At 38.6% G+C, this 17,885-nt stretch overlaps 1 protein-coding gene across 2 annotated transcripts; it reads left to right on the forward strand.

Annotated features, from left to right (window-relative positions):
* The first annotated feature begins 7,394 nt into the window (after nt 1-7,394).
* On the forward strand, nt 7,395-17,600 carry ifngr1 (interferon gamma receptor 1). Of its 2 annotated transcripts, none has more exons than XM_013276825.3 (7): nt 7,395-7,719; nt 12,519-12,627; nt 12,858-13,042; nt 13,131-13,276; nt 13,602-13,791; nt 14,891-15,021; nt 15,136-17,600. In XM_013276825.3, the coding sequence occupies exons 1-7, from the start codon at nt 7,656-7,658 to the stop codon at nt 15,502-15,504; spliced, it is 1,194 nt and encodes a 397-aa protein (XP_013132279.1). In that variant the 5' UTR covers nt 7,395-7,655; the 3' UTR covers nt 15,505-17,600. The 2 variants fall into 2 exon arrangements, with proteins under 2 accessions (XP_013132279.1, NP_001347779.1); NM_001360850.1 differs by having other exon boundaries at nt 7,430-7,719; nt 14,888-15,021; nt 15,136-17,207.
* The last annotated feature ends 285 nt before the right edge of the window (nt 17,601-17,885 follow it).

Raw genomic sequence — 17,885 nt, forward strand, 5'->3', positions numbered from 1 at the left:
GCTTATACAGATGAGCATGAGAGTGATCACTTTGAATTTAATACACCTGAGCAACTCTTTGTTCTAGAATGTCGTGCCTATGTGCTTATATACAACTTTTTTGGAGCAAAGTATCATTAAATATTCTGTTTCATTTTCAAAGAGACTTTCCTAGTCCGTCAATTCAGTTGAATTCAATTTTATTTATATAGCACTAAATCACAGTCATTCACAGTTGCCTCAAGGCAGTTTATACCGTAGATCCTAGCATGATGGATGCTACAGAGTTTAATGAATAAAAACTTAGTGACAGTCTGTGGGTCTCTTCAGTATTATTAAGTAGTGAAAGTTATGAATTTCAAAAGTAGCCCATTACATTGTTACATTGTGACATTACATTATTATGCCTTTATGTTGTCTCATATGCTATATGAGTACTATAGCATAGGTATAGAAGTACCACCTATGTGATACATATATTAATAGATTTTATGTTAATAGATTAAATATCCTAATACTTAAGTAAAGCACCTCAAGTACATAAGTAGGAGACTTCAACCTTAAAAACTCCCCTGTGTCAAGGCTTCATTCATAGAACTGGTGAACTCTGAAGTAGGAACTGACTTGGATTGGCAGGTTAATATTAACATTCAAAGTGTGTAACAAGGTCATCAAGAGGCAAGAGTAGGAAATGGTGTCAAAGTTGTTCACACCTTCACTGATGTGATGAAGCTTATGTGTGGATAAACAACCGTCTTAAGGGACAACCCCCATTAGGGTTAGAATACCTGGGACTCACCGCCATTTGGTTCTTAGAAGTGAAGAAGCTTCTTGGATGAGAGATGAAACATCTTCAAGAAGTCCAGACGCTTTCTTTCCAATCTCCTTTGACCACCTTGAACTGGATGATTAACAGACTTCACAGAGTCAAAGTAAGGAGTGGTGGACCGTCAGGAAAGCAGAACTGCGATTCAAAGATACACATTTAGAACACCAAGCACTCAGGAGCCTAAACAATACTATCAACATGACTGGCCGATTGATCTGAGGAGCAGATGAGTTGAAGAGGGGGTGTTTAAATACAGTGTGTATCAGATGAGTTAAATAAAAGTCAGTTCAACAAAAGAAATGAGAAAGATGGAACTGAAGGGTAGAGAAAAACAGTTCACAACACCCAGAGAGGTATCTTTTCATTCTGTTTCGTGTTATTTTTCTATGTAATCCATCAAGGTTAATCTGAGCTGTCCTGCTTTTTCAATTCAGTTCATTTTTATTTATATAGCATCAAATCACAGCAATGTGTCATGGTGGCCATGATGCTACATTAAAAGATTAACAGAATTACGAAAGGTGCAGAACATTATAAAGATATGAATACATAAATGAATTCATGTCTGCACTTTTCTTGCAAAGTGCAAGTACTAAGGGAAGTGTATTTGTGTATGTTTCCAGTTGGGTCCTTGAGTATTAATCTTTCTGTTGGCTTACGGGAAGAAAGTGTTGCACGGTCTGACACTGGGGACCGAAATACTTTAGTCCCTCATGCCAGATGGCAGGAGGGTGAAGAGTTGGTATGAGGCATGTGTGGGGTTGTCCTCAGTGCTAGTGGCTTTTCAGATACAGTGTGTGTGGAAAAAGTCTGCGATGGAGGGGAAAGTGACTGCATAATGAAAGAATGAAATAAAGATACAACAAAGGAGGCACAGAACTTAGCAACTAAAATATCAAATGAGTGTGAAAATATTCACCTAACATACGGGTGTCTCATTTTTAGTAAACTCATTTTGTAACAGCAACATCAACTGTCCCGCTGTACAATTTAAGATGTTTCACACAAAAAAATGCAGCTCACAGTGTTGATCAGTGATTTATTTACACATCTGCAAAACAGCTGTAACATCTGTGTAGAGGGAACCCAATGGGATGCTCAATGGCTTTGCTGTCGAAGGGTTTGGGGAGTTGAGGGTGGGGAGATTTAGCAGCGAGCAGGATTTGTCACAGCTGGATTAGTGATATGGGTGTGCAGAAGGCAGCTGTAATACAGGCTCACATGGAGTGCCGAGTGGTCAGAAATCCAGGAGGCTGGGTTTAAGCCTATAGAGGTGGAGCGAACAGTCATGGAAAGAGTAAGACCTGTCGTGACTGACACCACAAATTTTTATTCTTTTTGCCAACTAAATGTTATAAATCTTATTCTTTTTAATACAAAAAGTACAAATCCAATATTTTACAGTTTTTTTCTCAACTTCTTTAGCACAATTCTCACTGCAGTAATGTCACTCTCATTAATCTTAGTGAAGCTCTTAGACCAGTTAAGGCAGTCTTCATTTATTAGGTATGTCTGTTCAACTGCTTGTTAAGACAAATATCCAATCAGCCAATCAAGAAGGAAATCAAGAAATGGCCAAGAACACCTGCTACGTTCAAACAGAGCATCAGGAAGAAAGGTGAGATGTCAGATGTTTTGTGCTTTCAGTACGTAGTTTGTTTGTAATGAGTAGTTATTTGAATTAGTGTTGCCTTCCTATCAGTTCAAAGTAGTCTGGCTAAGACCACTTGAAAATTGGCAAAAAATCATATTTTGCATGGTTGGATCTTAACAAGGTTCCAAATAGAGCTTCAACGTGCAACAAGAAGAAATGGGGGTGAGACAAAAAAATTTTGAGCATGCAATTTATTTTTTTTTAAAACAACAACAACAACAACAACAACAACAATTAAACTGAAACGGGCTGTTTTTTTTACAGCTGATCAAAAGTTTAGGACCACACCTCCAAAAAACCTGTTAAACCCAACAGAAATCAAAGTTTCAAACATGAACTCAGTAATGAGTAGCTCCACTGCTATTATTGATCACTTCAATAATTCCTTGTGGTATGCTTGATGCAAGCATTTCCAAGTGGTGAAGATGGTCGCACAAAGGGCATCTACTGTCTGGAACTGTTGTCCATTTTTGTAAACTTCCCTTGCCATCCATCCCCAAAGGTTCTCAATTGGATTTAGATCAGGGGAACATGCAGGATGGTCCAGAAGAGTGATGTTATTCTCCTGGAAGAGGTCCCTTATCCTGCGGGGATTGTGTACTGCTGGGTTGTCTTGTTGAAAAACCCAGTGGTTACCACACAGACGAGGGCTCTCAGTCATCATCATCATCATCACCTTTATTTATAAAGCACTTTAAAACAACCACAGCTGACACATAGTGCTGTACATTGGAACTGTAAAATAAAATTACATGAGATATAAATAAAAACCAAATAAAAGAAGAGTGAAATCATTAATTAAATAACTACTTCAATTAAAAGAGAAACTAAGTCTCACTGAGGTTAAAAGCCAGGGAATAAAAGTGGGTTTTAAGACGTGATTTAAAAGTGGACAGTGAAGGGGCCTCTCTAACGTGCAAGGGCAAATTATTCCATAATTTAGGAGCCACGATAGAGAAGGCCCTGTCCCCTCTGAGCTTCCTCCTGGATCTCAGTACCTCCAGGAGCAGCTGGTCAGCTGACCTGAGAGACCGACATGTGGGGATGAAGAAGCTGAGAGAGGTAAGGCGGGGCAAGACTGTGAAGGCATTTAAAAACAAACATGAGAATTTTAAAATGAACTCTAAAAGACACAGACAGCCAGTGGAGAGAGGCTAGCACGGGGGTTATATGCTCTCTTTTTCGAGTTCCTGTTAGGAGTCGTGCAGCCGCATTTTGAACCAGCTGCAGATGTGAGAGCAATGACTGCCTGACCTCCGCATAAAGTGAGTTACAGTAGTCCAGGCGGGAAGAAATAAAAGCATGGATCACTGTTTCAAGGTGCTGCCTCGAAAGAAAATATTTTACTCTTGCCAGTCGCCTTAAATGATAAAAACTGGACTTCACCACTGCTTTGATTTAGTTGTCCAATTTAAAATCACTGTCCAAATTAAAACCAAGGTCAGTAACAACAGGTTTAAAATAGACTTCCAGGGATCCTAAATCAACAGAGGAGGACTCACAGGGACCACTAGGTCCAAACACCAACACTTCTGTTTTCTTTTCGTTAAAATTTAAAAAGTTTAGAGCCAACCAAACTTTAATGTCATCTAGACCTGTCAAGAGAGGTTTTATGGAGACGCCATCCTTCTGCTTTAGTGGTAAATAAAATTGGCAGTCATCAGCATAACAATGAAATGAGATCCCATGCCTTCTAAGGATGGAACCCAGAGGCAATAGATACAGTAAAAAGAGCAGTGGCCCTAAAATTGAGCCCTGCGGGACGTCGCATGACAGAGGAGCAGAAGATGACTCGGAACCGAGAAAGCTGACAGAGAAAGTTCTATCTGACAAATAAGACCTAAACCAATTAAGTGCAGTGCCACCAATACCTGCTACATCATTTAATCGAGAAATTAGAGTATTGTGGTCTACTGTGTCAAAGGCAGCGGTTAGGTCAAGCAAGGCAAGAACAACATGGTTACCAGAATCACATGCCAGAAGGATGTCATTAAAAACCCTCAGGGATGCTCTCTGCAACATCTGGACATAGCCAGGGGCTGTTTGACGCCCCTGCACCAGTCTTCAGTCTCAGATGCCGTCTGATGGTTATGGGGCTGCAGTCGGCACCAGTAATGGCCTCAATTTGGAACGAGAATTGTCCAGTGTCTTGACGGACAGCCAATTGGATACTCCGGCTCAGTGCTGGTGAATTTTTTTTGGGTTCTTCCACTTGACTTTTTTGTTCCATAACCCTCAGGATCATTTAAGAAAATCCTAATGACTGTCTTACTAGGTCCCACCTCAGCAGCAATGGTGTGCTCCGAGAGACCCTGCTTATGCAGTTCAGCAAACCAGACCATGTTCAAAAAGGAGAAGGCTTTTTGACTTTGCCATCAGAACATCATGACAGTGTGACTACCTTACAGAAAATGGCAATAAATCCACATTTTTGCACAGATTTGGCCTTTTAAAGGCATGTGGTCCTAAACTTTTGATCAGCTGTAAAACAGCCTGTTTCAGTTTAAGCGTTTTTTTTTTTCAATAAATTGCGTGCTCATAAAAAAATGTGTTGTCTCACTCCTATTTCTTCTTGTTGCATGTTGAAGCTATACTTCAAACCCTGCTAAGACTCAACCATGCAAAATAAGATATTTTTTTTGCCATTTTTCAAGTGCTCTTACGCTTTTGATCAGGACTGTACATTTACCGAGAGAACTGCTGGGTAAAGATATCTTGGAACTGGATAACTGGATTTTTCTCATTTCAGACCATTCCATGTAAATGGCTGTGCAGGAAAATCAGGCTGTGTGAGATTAATGATACCACATTCAATCCTCTTTCTTCCTTATTCTGATGCTCAGTATGAAATGCAGCAGGCTGTCTTGACCATGTCTACATGCCTAAAAGGCTTTGAGTTGCTGCTGATGTGAAAGGCTGATTAGACATTTGGATTATTGGGATGAGCAGTGGCACAGGCGTACCTAATAAAGTGGTTGCAGAAGGTGTGTAGCGTGGCCTTATTTGACTATACAGTAATTGGTGCTATGTTCTCAGATTTTATATATTTTCTTTTTTGTTTTCTGATGCATACAGTTTCACGAGTATCATTTTGATTTTCTCCATTTTATCAGTTTTGTAAAGCTGCAAAAAATCCTTCAGATTTAATTTTCGTGTCTGAACAATTTTTACTCTGTATTAGGCCTCCATTTTTGTCAGTAAGGTTATGAGAGAAAAAAACATTTTAAGGACTCATTTTAAAAAAGGGCAGTGAAAGGTTTTTCTTCATTCATCACAGAGTTCAAGTTATTGACTGACTATTCATGTTCTGACAAATGTTAAAAAGGTTTGAAGGAGCTGGGCTACAGCAGCAGAAGACACTGGGGGCGTGCCTGTCAGCTAAGAACAGGAAATTTAGGCTACATTACAAACCGACTCACCAAATTGGCCAACAGAAGATTGGAGAACGCTGTGCTTTAATTCCTCAACAGTTCCCAGACCTCAGTCTGTAGTAGAGCACCTCTGGCATGTGGTGAAAGAAGAAATGTGGATGAGCAGCTGACAAATCTGCAGCAACTGTGTGACGCAATCCTGTCAATATGGAGCAAAATCTCTGAGAAATGCTCCCCACACCTACCTGAATTTGTACCACAGAGAATTAAGGCACTTTTTATAAATCAGTTTCACTGTTACCACTGACAGTTATTTGTTGTATTTGCTCTTTCAAAAAGTTTGAAGTACTCTGATTGAACACACAAATGCAATGCTGCACAATACTCAAGAAGGTGAACGATCTAGAGTTGTGACTGAGAAATGTTTCAATGAGTTGTCAGATTCAAGTGAAAAGTGCATCGATGCAGTAATAAATCTCTTTAATAAATATCTTTCATAGTGAAGCGTACAGAGAACAAACAAAAGTGTATACAAAAACAATGAGAAAGGCTAATGTGGGTGAAAAAATGTGTAACTGATTTGAAGGACTACGATTAAGAGTAGTCAGAAGAATTTTTCTGCTGTGAGCATTGCACCAAAGCGTTTAAGACAAACTGTGAGCAGCTCTGAGGGCAAAAAGGGATTTAATTTACCTACTAAAGTGGTCGATGAGTGCATGTCAAGTCAAGTCAAGTCAAGTCAAGTTGCTTTTATTGTCATTTCAGCCATGTACAGTGGTACAGTACAGAGTCAACATTCCTCCGAGACCCTGGTGCTACATGTGACATATAACAGAGAAACACAGGACTACGTACAGTAATGTCCAAATATTGCTAAAAAAAACAAAAAAACAAGACAAGGCAGTGCAACACTAGACAGAAGAGGAGTGTGTGTGTGTGTGTGTGTGTGTGTGTGTGTGTGTGTGTGTGCGCGCTTGTGCATGTGTGTGAGAGAGAGAGAGATGCTTGGTAGTGACATGTATGAAGGTCTGATTTTGATTTCAGGAATTCTCTAAAGTTTCAAATAAATCCATTACATTTCACTTCTATGTCTGAACTTTTTTCTGAACTTTTTTTTCTCCAAAACAGGCAGACATTCTATTTTTGAAAAAAAAAAAAAAATGGTGTCCAAGTCTTAAAAAGTTGTTGGTGTTAAAATGTCTTGATGCATTCTCAATCATCCAGGAAAGTAAATCTCCAAAAGTTGAATCTGTTCATCTGGACGTAGCGTTTTGTGGGAGAAACGTTTCGTCACTCATCCAAGTGACTTCTTCAGTCTCTGGTGTTAAAATGTTTTCATTCATTGATCGGAGAGCTAATGTGAAAAGGGTGAGTCTATGTTGTGAAAAATACCTGTGTTATGAAAACTATTTTGAGAAAAGCGCGTCACGAGTAGCGAGCAATGACGTTCCAGATGTGAGAATTGCACCAAAGTGATCGCGAAAATGTGCGCGCTGTCTAAAGCTTTTGTTTTGAAAATACAAGTGCGTCTTCCGTTGACGTCGCCTAGGTGTTTTCCAGGTAAATTTGGTCGGTTGTATGCGCTTAGACACATGCCGGAGAAGGAGTTGTTAATGATGTGAGTCCGTTGATATCGGCAGATTTGTGGTGAAATGTAAAGTAGTTTTTATAAACTCGCAGATGAGAAATTACACGTGTTGTTGTGACAAGTCTGCTTTCTCGATGAGAGCAAGTTGACGTTTTATTCGTTTTATTTGCCTCCTGGGCTCTGAAGAGGAAGTTTAATTTAAATAGTCCCTATCACAGCCTCGAGGTTGGAACAATGTCTCTGAGCGATGAGTTGACTGTTCTGCTCCTTCTGATCAGCGGGGTTTCTGCTGTGAGTGGTATGTAGACCCTTTTAAATACTTATCTTAGAATCACTGTTTTTTCAAACCTTGGGTTCATTAAAATTGTACATACAAAGTTGATCTGTTTTGCGCTGTTTTAAGGGAAATCATTAATCATACGTTCATTTAATAAAGTTTTATTTATGTCACCATGTAATTTAAAGTTCCTGGCATGTGTCTAACGAGCTGAGCACAAAAGGAGAAAAAAACAGGAAAAAAGTGGACATTGTTGCACGTGACAAAAATATGGTGATAAAAGTAACAATCAAACTGCTACAAATATGTAAAGACTATGACTTAAAAGTTATTACAACACCCAAAAGACATGTGTTAAGGTTAATGAAATTGGCATGCTAAAAGCATAGGTAAAATGTGTTTATGCAGTGTGCTGTCACTTTTCTAATACATTTGGATAATCAAACACTTTATCCTCTTTGAACCTCTTTGAGGTGAGACATTTGACCAAAAAAGGAAAATCTTTTATTAAATTAATTCAATTTAATTGAACAAAATGTTACACTGGTCTTTAATGTCACCCGTTGAACCTCTCCCCCTTGATTTCTAAGATGTTTGAGGGTTTTCTTACGTGTGTTGTCCTTTCCAAATTTCCCCAAAAGTGGGACTTGTGTTGACCAGGCCATTCCATAACCCTGAATGTATTTTTTTGTTGTTGTTGGGAAATTAAAATGGGAATTTTGTGCTGTTCTTGAGAGCACCTCATCTGGTTAAACTTCATCTATTTGACAGGTGATCTCTCATTATCCTCAAGTACTTTCTGACATGATGTATTCATGGTTAAGGGAATGACTGCAAGCTGTTCTGTTCCTAAAACAGAACATTTACAGCCCTACCTTTGACTCGTCTGTCCATAGCACATTCTGTCAATACACCTGGTCTTTTCCTGTATGGTTGCTGAAAAGCTGTAGTTTTGCTTAGAGTTCTTTTTGAATAGCAAATTTTTCTAGTGAAGGTTGGATTCAGCGTGTACTATTACTCTAACAGTTACAGAGCTACCTGTAGATGTCTTGCTGACATTTTAAGTTCTTAAAGATTTCCATTTCCTTCAAGCATCTGCTGTTAGGATGAGTTTGCTTGAGCAAGCAATGCTGTTCAAACTGGAGGTCTTTTTTTGTTGTTGTTGTTGCCTCACACCCTCTCTCTGGAAGACTGCTCCAGCCATTATCTATAGGCAGTACAGTGTTCGTGAGATGTCGTTATTATTATTTCAAATCACTGTTTCTGGGAACTCATCTCCAGACCTGCTAATTTTGATAGCAGAAGCAAAGTTGATAGCGATTTGTTAATGATTTAAGGAAAAGATGGGTGTGGGTGTGGGTGTGTGTAGGAATGTTATATGTTTTTAGACTTTGTGATGCTACGAAGATATAAAAGTTATAAATGTGATCAAGGTCCAGGCTGCTGCTGAGGGCTGTGTCTGAGGTGATGTTCATATAATTGTGGCCATTTTCCAATCAGTTTAATTAGTAATCAGGTAGCTCTGTCCCTGCTAGCTTAAAATCTTTTCACAGAAACTTTGAGGAACAGTTTCATTTAGTGGAAAACCTTTTGCTTAAGTTCTCATTTCCCTCTTAGATGCTTTGTCGTTCTATTTATAGGAACACAGCTAACCGGTCCTGCTGTGGCGCACTGACATTCTTCACTGCTGAACCACATATCAGCTAGTTTTCCAGATCATTTCGTGCTGTGGAGTAATAGAGTTCATGTGAACAACTGCAACACTAAACTTCCCTTATAAAACAAAGGTCAACTATGGGCACTGTGAGTGTTTGCAAACTGTACTGTGAAAGAGGGTGAGGTCTTGATAAACCTGCTCTGTCTTAACTGATAAAGGACGGTACCAGCTACAGTGCGTATTCCACAGAACTGAACAAATCAGTCGATGGCACTGCGTTGATGTCCTTGGCCTCAAACTTTAATTCATCAAATCAAATACATGTATTTTATAATATGGTTGGTTTGGTGGCGTTGATTGGAATTTCAAACATTATAATTATTATATGACCAACCCAGGTCCATAAAGAAAAATGTTTTCTCTGAAAGTTGACAGGCCTACACAAACAATCTGACCTCCACCACATCCTACACATTTGAGATGAGATTGTTTGGCCGTGAACTGCAGTCATTAACTTTCAGTGTGTTTACATCAACATTACTTTATTGTTTTTCTCTTTCAAAGAGGTCTCAAATATCACCTGAACTGACAAACAGTAATGTGGGAAATTCTTTGATTTAACCTTGTGTTGGGCCAAGTCATCATTAAAGATGACCGCAAAAAATACCCTGTAACCCTTTGACTCTATGGTATCAGTATATATGTTTGTTTGTGTTGTTTTTTTGGCTTTTAAAAGGTTTAGATGTAAGGTTTACAGCTACACTTTAGGGCAGTAGTATGAATCAAGCATTAGACAGCAGACAAAATCTTTAAAACTCATATGATCATTTCTATAGTTGTTCAACTTTCTTAAACACGGGACCGTTTCATGTTTCCAATATCCGTCATACACATGAACTCTGTGCAGGATTATGAAATAACATCTAATGGGATCGGAAGTGGCAGGTTAATTCTTGCCCTTTTGGAATGATTCATTCATTTAACTTTGGCTGTAACAACTCATATTCCTAGACGTACAGTAATTTCCCATAATAGCATGACAGAGTTTTACTACTTTTAATAGGAAATAAGACAACCCCCAACAAGAACATAAAAACTGGTGTACAAGAAAGAAAAATGGAAACCCTGTTGCTCTTCGGTGAGTAGAAGAGTAACTCTGTGACTATGTAACTATGATCTAACTAGCAGTTCGATCCTTGGAGAGAAATAGTTAGAAAGTCAAGAATCCAGGCCTTAGATTGTTATTCGAAATGTTTAAATGTTCTGAGAGACTTCTGAGGTGAAACTGTGTAGAAGGCTAAAGAACAATCCAAAAGTAATAGAGCTTTACTAACAGGAATCAGAGTCCAGATTAATAGAATTCGTTTCAATCAAGTTTACACTTAAACTGGTTCCCCACAGGGATGTGTGCTATTGCTATTATTTATCCTGTACATAGCTATGTGTCACAGCAGGTATGGCAACAGGATCATGTAAAAAGTATGCAGATGACTCTGTTGTTAGCTGACTCTAGGACAAAGAGATCAGCTGCAGCACAGTCCGTGATGACTTTGTGAATGGTGTGATGAGTTGTATGTTCAGGTAAACATATTCAAGACAAAAGATGCCGTTAAATTTAGAAAATATACACAACAGGTCAAGTTAACTGAAGGTCAACTGCACACTTAACTTTGAAGCAAACTCTGCAGCCGTGTGTGTATTTATTCTTTTTTTAAGGCACCTGACATCTTTGATTGTTGTCTGTGGCTGTTTTTGAAAATGAGCATTTGAAGATGGATGACTCATCTACTGCAGATGAAATCTACCTTTGGGTAAAGGAACTTGAACCTGGGCTGTTGTCCTGTGAAGCACACACTCGTGATATTTTTCAACAATAATTATATGATTTCGCAAAATGTTCAAAGACTGATAAGTTGTTAATGCCAGCAGTAAACACAATAAGCTGGTCTTCTAAAGATTTAGCAGTTTATACATTTTGGTTGGAACCTGATGTGGAAGTGTTTGATACTCGATGTAGTTCTCCAGTCACTGAACACTTTCTGCAGTGTATATTTTCCCTTGGACTGTAGTGCTGTTTATCTATCTAAATTACTGTTGTGTGAAATTTGTAAAAAAACACATAGAGATGATCTTTTCTTGAATATAATTAGAAAGCCCACAAAAAAATAAATGTGAAAATTTCTGTAGCGCCTACTTTCTGTGGTCCACACAATGTCATTGTTTTGGTCGGTGGTTATGGACAGCATCATGTTCCTGGTGTAATTAACTTTCACTATTTCTGCTTTAAAGTTATCTTTTCTTTCCGAGTTTGGTTTTCATTTTGCATGGATCAGTAAAGGCTGTAAATGTACCTTTTCTGCCCACACTACCAGACCAAACGTTTTTGACGATTACCTTTGGATCCTTGTTTTGCTTAAATGTTGATGTTCACGCCCTTTAAGATTCAAAACAGGTGAGACAGATACTGAGTAACAACGTGAAATGCTGGAGAGAAACCAGAAAAACAACAGCTATATCTGCCATTGTACGTTTACCTTGCTATTTGAGAGAAAGTATGTGTTAACACTCCCTCTCTTGTGAAATCCAACACAGGAACAGCGGCACGGTAACTGCATAGACTGTTCGTGTCTGTACAGATCTGATTGGCTCCAATGATAAATGTGTTTATCCAGCTCTGACAGCATGTATGAAAGTTGAAATTTTAACAAATGTTTTATTTGGTATAAAACTAACAAAAGAAACCCAACTACATCCACCCCACTAACAACATGCAGCAAACAGAGGTGTGGATATGATGAAACTTCAGTTCCTGTGCGCAAATTTCCCAGAAGAATTTCCCAAACAAAACAAAAAAACATTCTAGGTGGCAGGTTGGGTTTTTATGTCCCCTCAGCTCTGAGGGTGTAACCAAGCAACCCTACAATAAGTCTTGATTACATGATTCAACCATGTAATCAGTGTGAGGGCCACTGATGCAGTCAGGTGTTTCTATTATTGTGTCCACCCCATTTATAGTAATGATGATAAGCTGAATATTTCTCTCCTTCATTTCTTCCCATTTCTGAAAAGTTCCAAAAGAAAATTAAAATCAAATTTCTTGTGGGAAATGCTCTGAACGGGATATATGAAATAAATGTCTCTTTCCTCTTGTTCTTATTTGCAGTTTCACCTCCAACAAATGTAAGAGTGAGCTGCCAAAATGTAAAGGTCTCTGTCCGCTGGGATTACGGAACCAAAGAACCACAAACGATCTTTAGAGGAAAGCTCCATCCGTAAGAAAAGAGCTTTTATAATATATTATGTTCTTATTACTTATTTGGATTTTATTTTGTGTGATAAAGGTGCCTAAATGCACTGTTGTGCATGTTCTATTGCTTTGTGCGCTCCCGTTTGTCAGCATTAGACTCTGGAAAGACTTTATAAATTCACTATACACTTTCTCCACTATATTTACAGTATTATTCATAGGATTAATCTGTCTTTCTCTTTATTTTTTATTTAGGAATTGTACATTTGAAACCACAGATCACGAGTATGACCTGAGCAACTGTATCTGGAAATCTGGGGAACAGCGATATCTCAGCTTCATGTATGTCAGTATAGCAGCTGTACAGGGAAGCAACCAGTCTGTAGCTGTGGCCTCAAACACTTTCTCCTTTAGCAATTTAAGGACAGTCGACACAAAATGTAAGCAATGCAGCTAGTAGACATTTGTGGAGCATGATTTAAGTGAGAGATGGAGATTAAATTTAAATATCTCTTCTCTTATTCTAAGGTTCTTTAGAGTTCCCTCCTGTAGAAATAAAGGCGAAGGAGCAGATGGCCACAGTAAGTTTTCAGAATCCCCTCAAGTTCTACAAAGAAATAGCACAGAAGGACATGCATGGATACGAAATCAACTTTACAGTTGAAGATGAAAAGGTAAGGGGTGGCGGGACACAAAATATATTTTCATGTCTTCATTTGCAAACAAACGTTTGCTGGTTATAAACTACATCTGAAAAATTGATAAGTGACAATATTAACTGCCTCTTGGAAGAAAATCAAGAATAAATATGTTCTATATTATATAGTATTTATTTAATACCTGGAGCCAGACATGATTTTCGTAAACACTTGTGGGAACAGTCCATCTGTTGGTAATAACACACCAATGCGCTACGTGTCACAACCACCATAATCTGCATTATTTCTGGTAATTAACTTAAATAATCAAGACATTAATAAATTCCTCTGTGACTTTCAGGGAGCCTTTAAATCATCATGCACAACTGAAGAAATCTGCCAATGTAATGTGTCATGCAAAAAGGATGTGAAGAAGTGCGTCAATGTGAGTGGAATCTTGTTTGTCAGGTGGCCCGGCTCTCTGCAGGTGAAGTTCAAAGAGACAGAGGCAGAGACATGCACGATCTGTGCCTCTGAAACACCCCAATACCGTAAGTGTTTTTATTTATTTATTTTTATTTTGGGGGGGAGGTGTGGGACAGAGACTAGTGGTTTTAGGATCAACAAAGTTGAGAAACTAAAGGCACAGACACATCTGTCAACAGGAAGTAGTTCAGTATTTGCACAGGCCTCATGCAAAATCTGGGTGGGAACTCATTCATTCTATTATTGCAATGTGACTAAAGGTCCAGCTATTCATGAATTATTTTTGTACCCTTAGTGATTTGCATCTCATACATATCCAGATTGTTGGGATACAAACACTGAAACACTGACATATGTAAACTATATTATTATGGTGATGCCTAACAGTGTTTACTGCAAATGAATTTCACTGTTTACCAAAGTTTTCATGAAGCAGACCTAGAAAGAATACTTCTAAATGTTGGGGAATATTATACTATATTATATATTTAAGGGCATCAAACACAGACTTGCATAAAGAGAACAGGTTGGCTGGTTGGGTCACGTTTTAACTGGTCAAACTTTAATGTAACATTGCTGAGATCTGGGGCTTGTTTTTTGTTTTTGGTGCTATACTGGTATGAAAATGGTCAGAATTTGATAGTGTGACTACATGTTGAACAGATTTCCAAAGGAAGTTGTAAATGAAACATTCTTTTAAGTAGTGTCTGAGATATTTGAATGCTCTGCGTTCAGTCATCATAAGGCCATGTTTTCTACATGGTTAACTTGATGGGAGGGCATTCAGAAGAGACTCTTTTTTTATGTAAACACCACAAAAATCAACATAGAAGCTTGAAAATAAATATCCGCTGAGTACTAGAGTTAGGGGTGCAGAATGTCCTGGCAGAACACGTCTCTAACTTGTGAGCACATGTCCTGAGCATCTGTTGCATGTGATCGCACAGCAAGCATCTCACTAGGGGTGGTAGATCTATAGTAACTGCAGGCTGAAGATGTTTAAAAAATGCAGCCCTGTATGAGTTTATGGGTTGGATTTGTAAATCAGAACCAACTGATGTTGTTTTTGTTTAGTTTGGTTCAGCTGATCTGCTGACATTGAGGCCGAGCTTTACTTTGTGCCCTGCCTGAATTAACCTTTTGTATGTTTTGTTTTTTTAGCAGGTTTCAATGAGGTGATACTCGCAGCTGTGCTGTCATCCTTGCTTTTATTTGTTCTCATTGTGGTAACAGCTTGCATCTGTAAGCTAAAGGCGTGGACATTTAACCCCTCAGATACTCTACCTTCATCTCTGGTAAGGTGTCAAATAAAAAAATAAAATAAAATAAGCAGGACATGGGTAATGATGTTGCTTTAACTGGTTTTTTAACCTTGTGCCAAATGCTTTTTCTGTTCCTGTACCTTGCAGAAGGACAGTGCAGGGAATCAGAACAAGCATCCACCCAACCCAACCAGACCACACATTAGTCGAATCTCTGTCGAAAGCTTAGACAGCTGTCAGAACGACCCTGAGGAAACTGTTCTTCTCAAGGACACCGGTCAGTCCGCAGACAACAGCAGTGCTGGCTCTGACTACAACCCTGGCAACTCCTGCTACGCAGAGAGACCGCATTTGGACAGCAGCGATTCTGACAGAAGTGGGACGGATGATGACTCTGGAGATGACTCGGTAAAGACGGAGTGTGTTTCAATTGAAGAAAGGTCTGCTTATGACTGCCCACATGTGATGATGGACATGGGTGGTGGAGACATGGTCACAGGTTACACTGGGAATTAAGTCATGACTCGGAGGATTGAAGTTGTTTTTTTGTTTAAACTCAGGTCATCAAAGGTTAACAATCTAAGCCCACCTTTGGAGTGTGAGTTTACAACAATATGAAATCTTCACTATATTTTTGCCTTTTGAACATATTTGGCCAGCGGTTAACACTGCACTGACAGACTTGGTTGTCTCAGGGAAGCAAGCTGGACATCTTTGTCTTCCAGCTGTTTTCTGTCTGGTTACAGAGGCAGCTAGCTGGATCTCTGCTGGTTTCTGCCCCTGCATCAGATGCAGTAGTGCACACCTGTATTGAAGAAGGGCATCTCAAAGCACAGAGACAATCGCAGTTAGATTTTAAGCTCAAGGAAATCAAGCTCAAAGAGAAGATTGCTTTAGGAGGGATTGTTTCCCCAAATCACACACGCACAAATGGTTTTCTTAATTGCATCAGATACAAGGATAATAGAAAACGTTTATATACCATCTTTTAATCTCTGCTTAAGATATATGTCTATATATAAACTGATCCAGCACAATATTAAAATCACTTGCCTATTATTGTTTCGGGCTCAGCAGTGCTATGTGACAGTGTTTCCTTTCACTGTGGAGTGGCGCTTCTCTGCATTGTGCTTTTTTCACTACATGCTGCAGAGAAGTGATCAGTTTGGACTTTTTTCAGTGTAGTGAGGTGACTGACTGATGTAGATTAATCCAAAGGAGGTTGTTGGAATATTAACTACTACTTTGATCTATAGAAAGCAGTTGCAGTGAAAGGTGCAAATATCTACTGATTGTCAGGGGCAACCATATTATCTAATCTAAACAAATATAATGTATTTGCATCTTTTTGTATTGTGCTTTACAACAATTGCTTCCATTCATTTTCTAAATTTGTGTTGGGGCTTATCAAAGCAGTGTCATAGTGTGGCTGGAGCCTATACCAGCCGACAGTGTGTGTAAAACATTTGGGACAGGAGTGTCCGTCCATCTGTTCTCTTAACTTTATATCTAAGACAATGGAGCCTGTCTGAGACTCACCCTGGGGGAGAGTCTATCACGAGGCCAAATGGCTCAAATAAAACCCAACTATCTATAACAGGGTAAATAAACATGATTGTTTTTCTGTCTTTTTGTTGTATTGACCCTTAAACACTCTTAAAAATGCCTTAGAGCCATTGTAAGGGTTTTGCATGAATGGTCAGAGATAAACCCGGGATTGTCCACTCCTGACAGCAGAACTGCAGGTGTGACAACTACCTTTCAATGCTGCTGACGGTGCCACACCTATGCAGCCTGTTGTTTGGAAAAACTGCAGCCGGCAAAACCTGCTCTGTAGGCCATGGGTTAGTGCCTTTCTTCTGCTTGCCTCATAAGCACGCAGGTTTGTTGTTTACTTCAGGGTTGATGTTTTGTTTTTTTTCTACGATGTGGGAAGTGTAAAATATTGTTGTATTAAAGGTATTTTTGTACAGCTTATATGGTCACATTCTCTTTAAAGGTTGGACACGGGAATGATTTTTAAAATTTTTTTATGTGCATTGACCAGCATCACTAATAACATGAAAACGTATCAAACATGAGTTTTTCCTCTGACTGAAACATTTAGGACTGCTCTCTCCTCAGCACGCGGTTCTTTATTGCATAACAAGAAGGAATGTAAACACATTTTATCCTGTGGGGATAAGATGGCACATTAAAATCGGCAGGAACCCGGAAAATTGCTTCTGTCTTGTTTTGATCATTTATTCAGAACTTTTATGATTTTATCGCTAGCAGTGACGACTGTTTATGGCTGGGTGTGACTTGAAGTGTTCCAATACAAATCAAATGTAAGGGGACGCATTACAGGTGAAAAGAAGGAAAGAATTTTCTAATATAACTATTAATCTTCCATTGTGGATTACTTAAAGTAAGAATATGTGTAATATCTATTTTCTGAAATGTAATGATTTTTGCATTATCATACATATTTCTTCCACGACACTATCCTGACCAAATACAGTGCTTTTTTCATTTTGCTCATATTTTAGTGTAAACGTTATCGTCAACAGTTGCCATGCTTTTTATTAATAAATTGAGTGAATTGCTGTTGAAGTGGACATTTGAAATGGCCAGTAAATGTGTTTTTGTATTTTTTTAGTTTTTGTGAAGCATTATTTTTTATTTTTATTTTTTAAGTTTATATAATATCACGTTGAAACTTGCCCAGATAACTACTTCGACTATGATCCAACCCACAAAAGTAAGAAATACTGGTGTTAAAGGTAACATGTATAGATACATCAGTATTAGGCTTTTGGTTGCTGTCATGTTTTATTTTACCTCAAGTCATATATTTGGATAAAAAGAACAAGGTTCTTACTTGCTCACTAACTTGCTAAGATTAAATGACTAAG

The sequence above is a fragment of the Oreochromis niloticus genome, linkage group LG6 (genome assembly GCF_001858045.2).
Source record: "Oreochromis niloticus isolate F11D_XX linkage group LG6, O_niloticus_UMD_NMBU, whole genome shotgun sequence".
Taxonomy (NCBI): Eukaryota; Metazoa; Chordata; class Actinopteri; order Cichliformes; family Cichlidae; genus Oreochromis; species Oreochromis niloticus.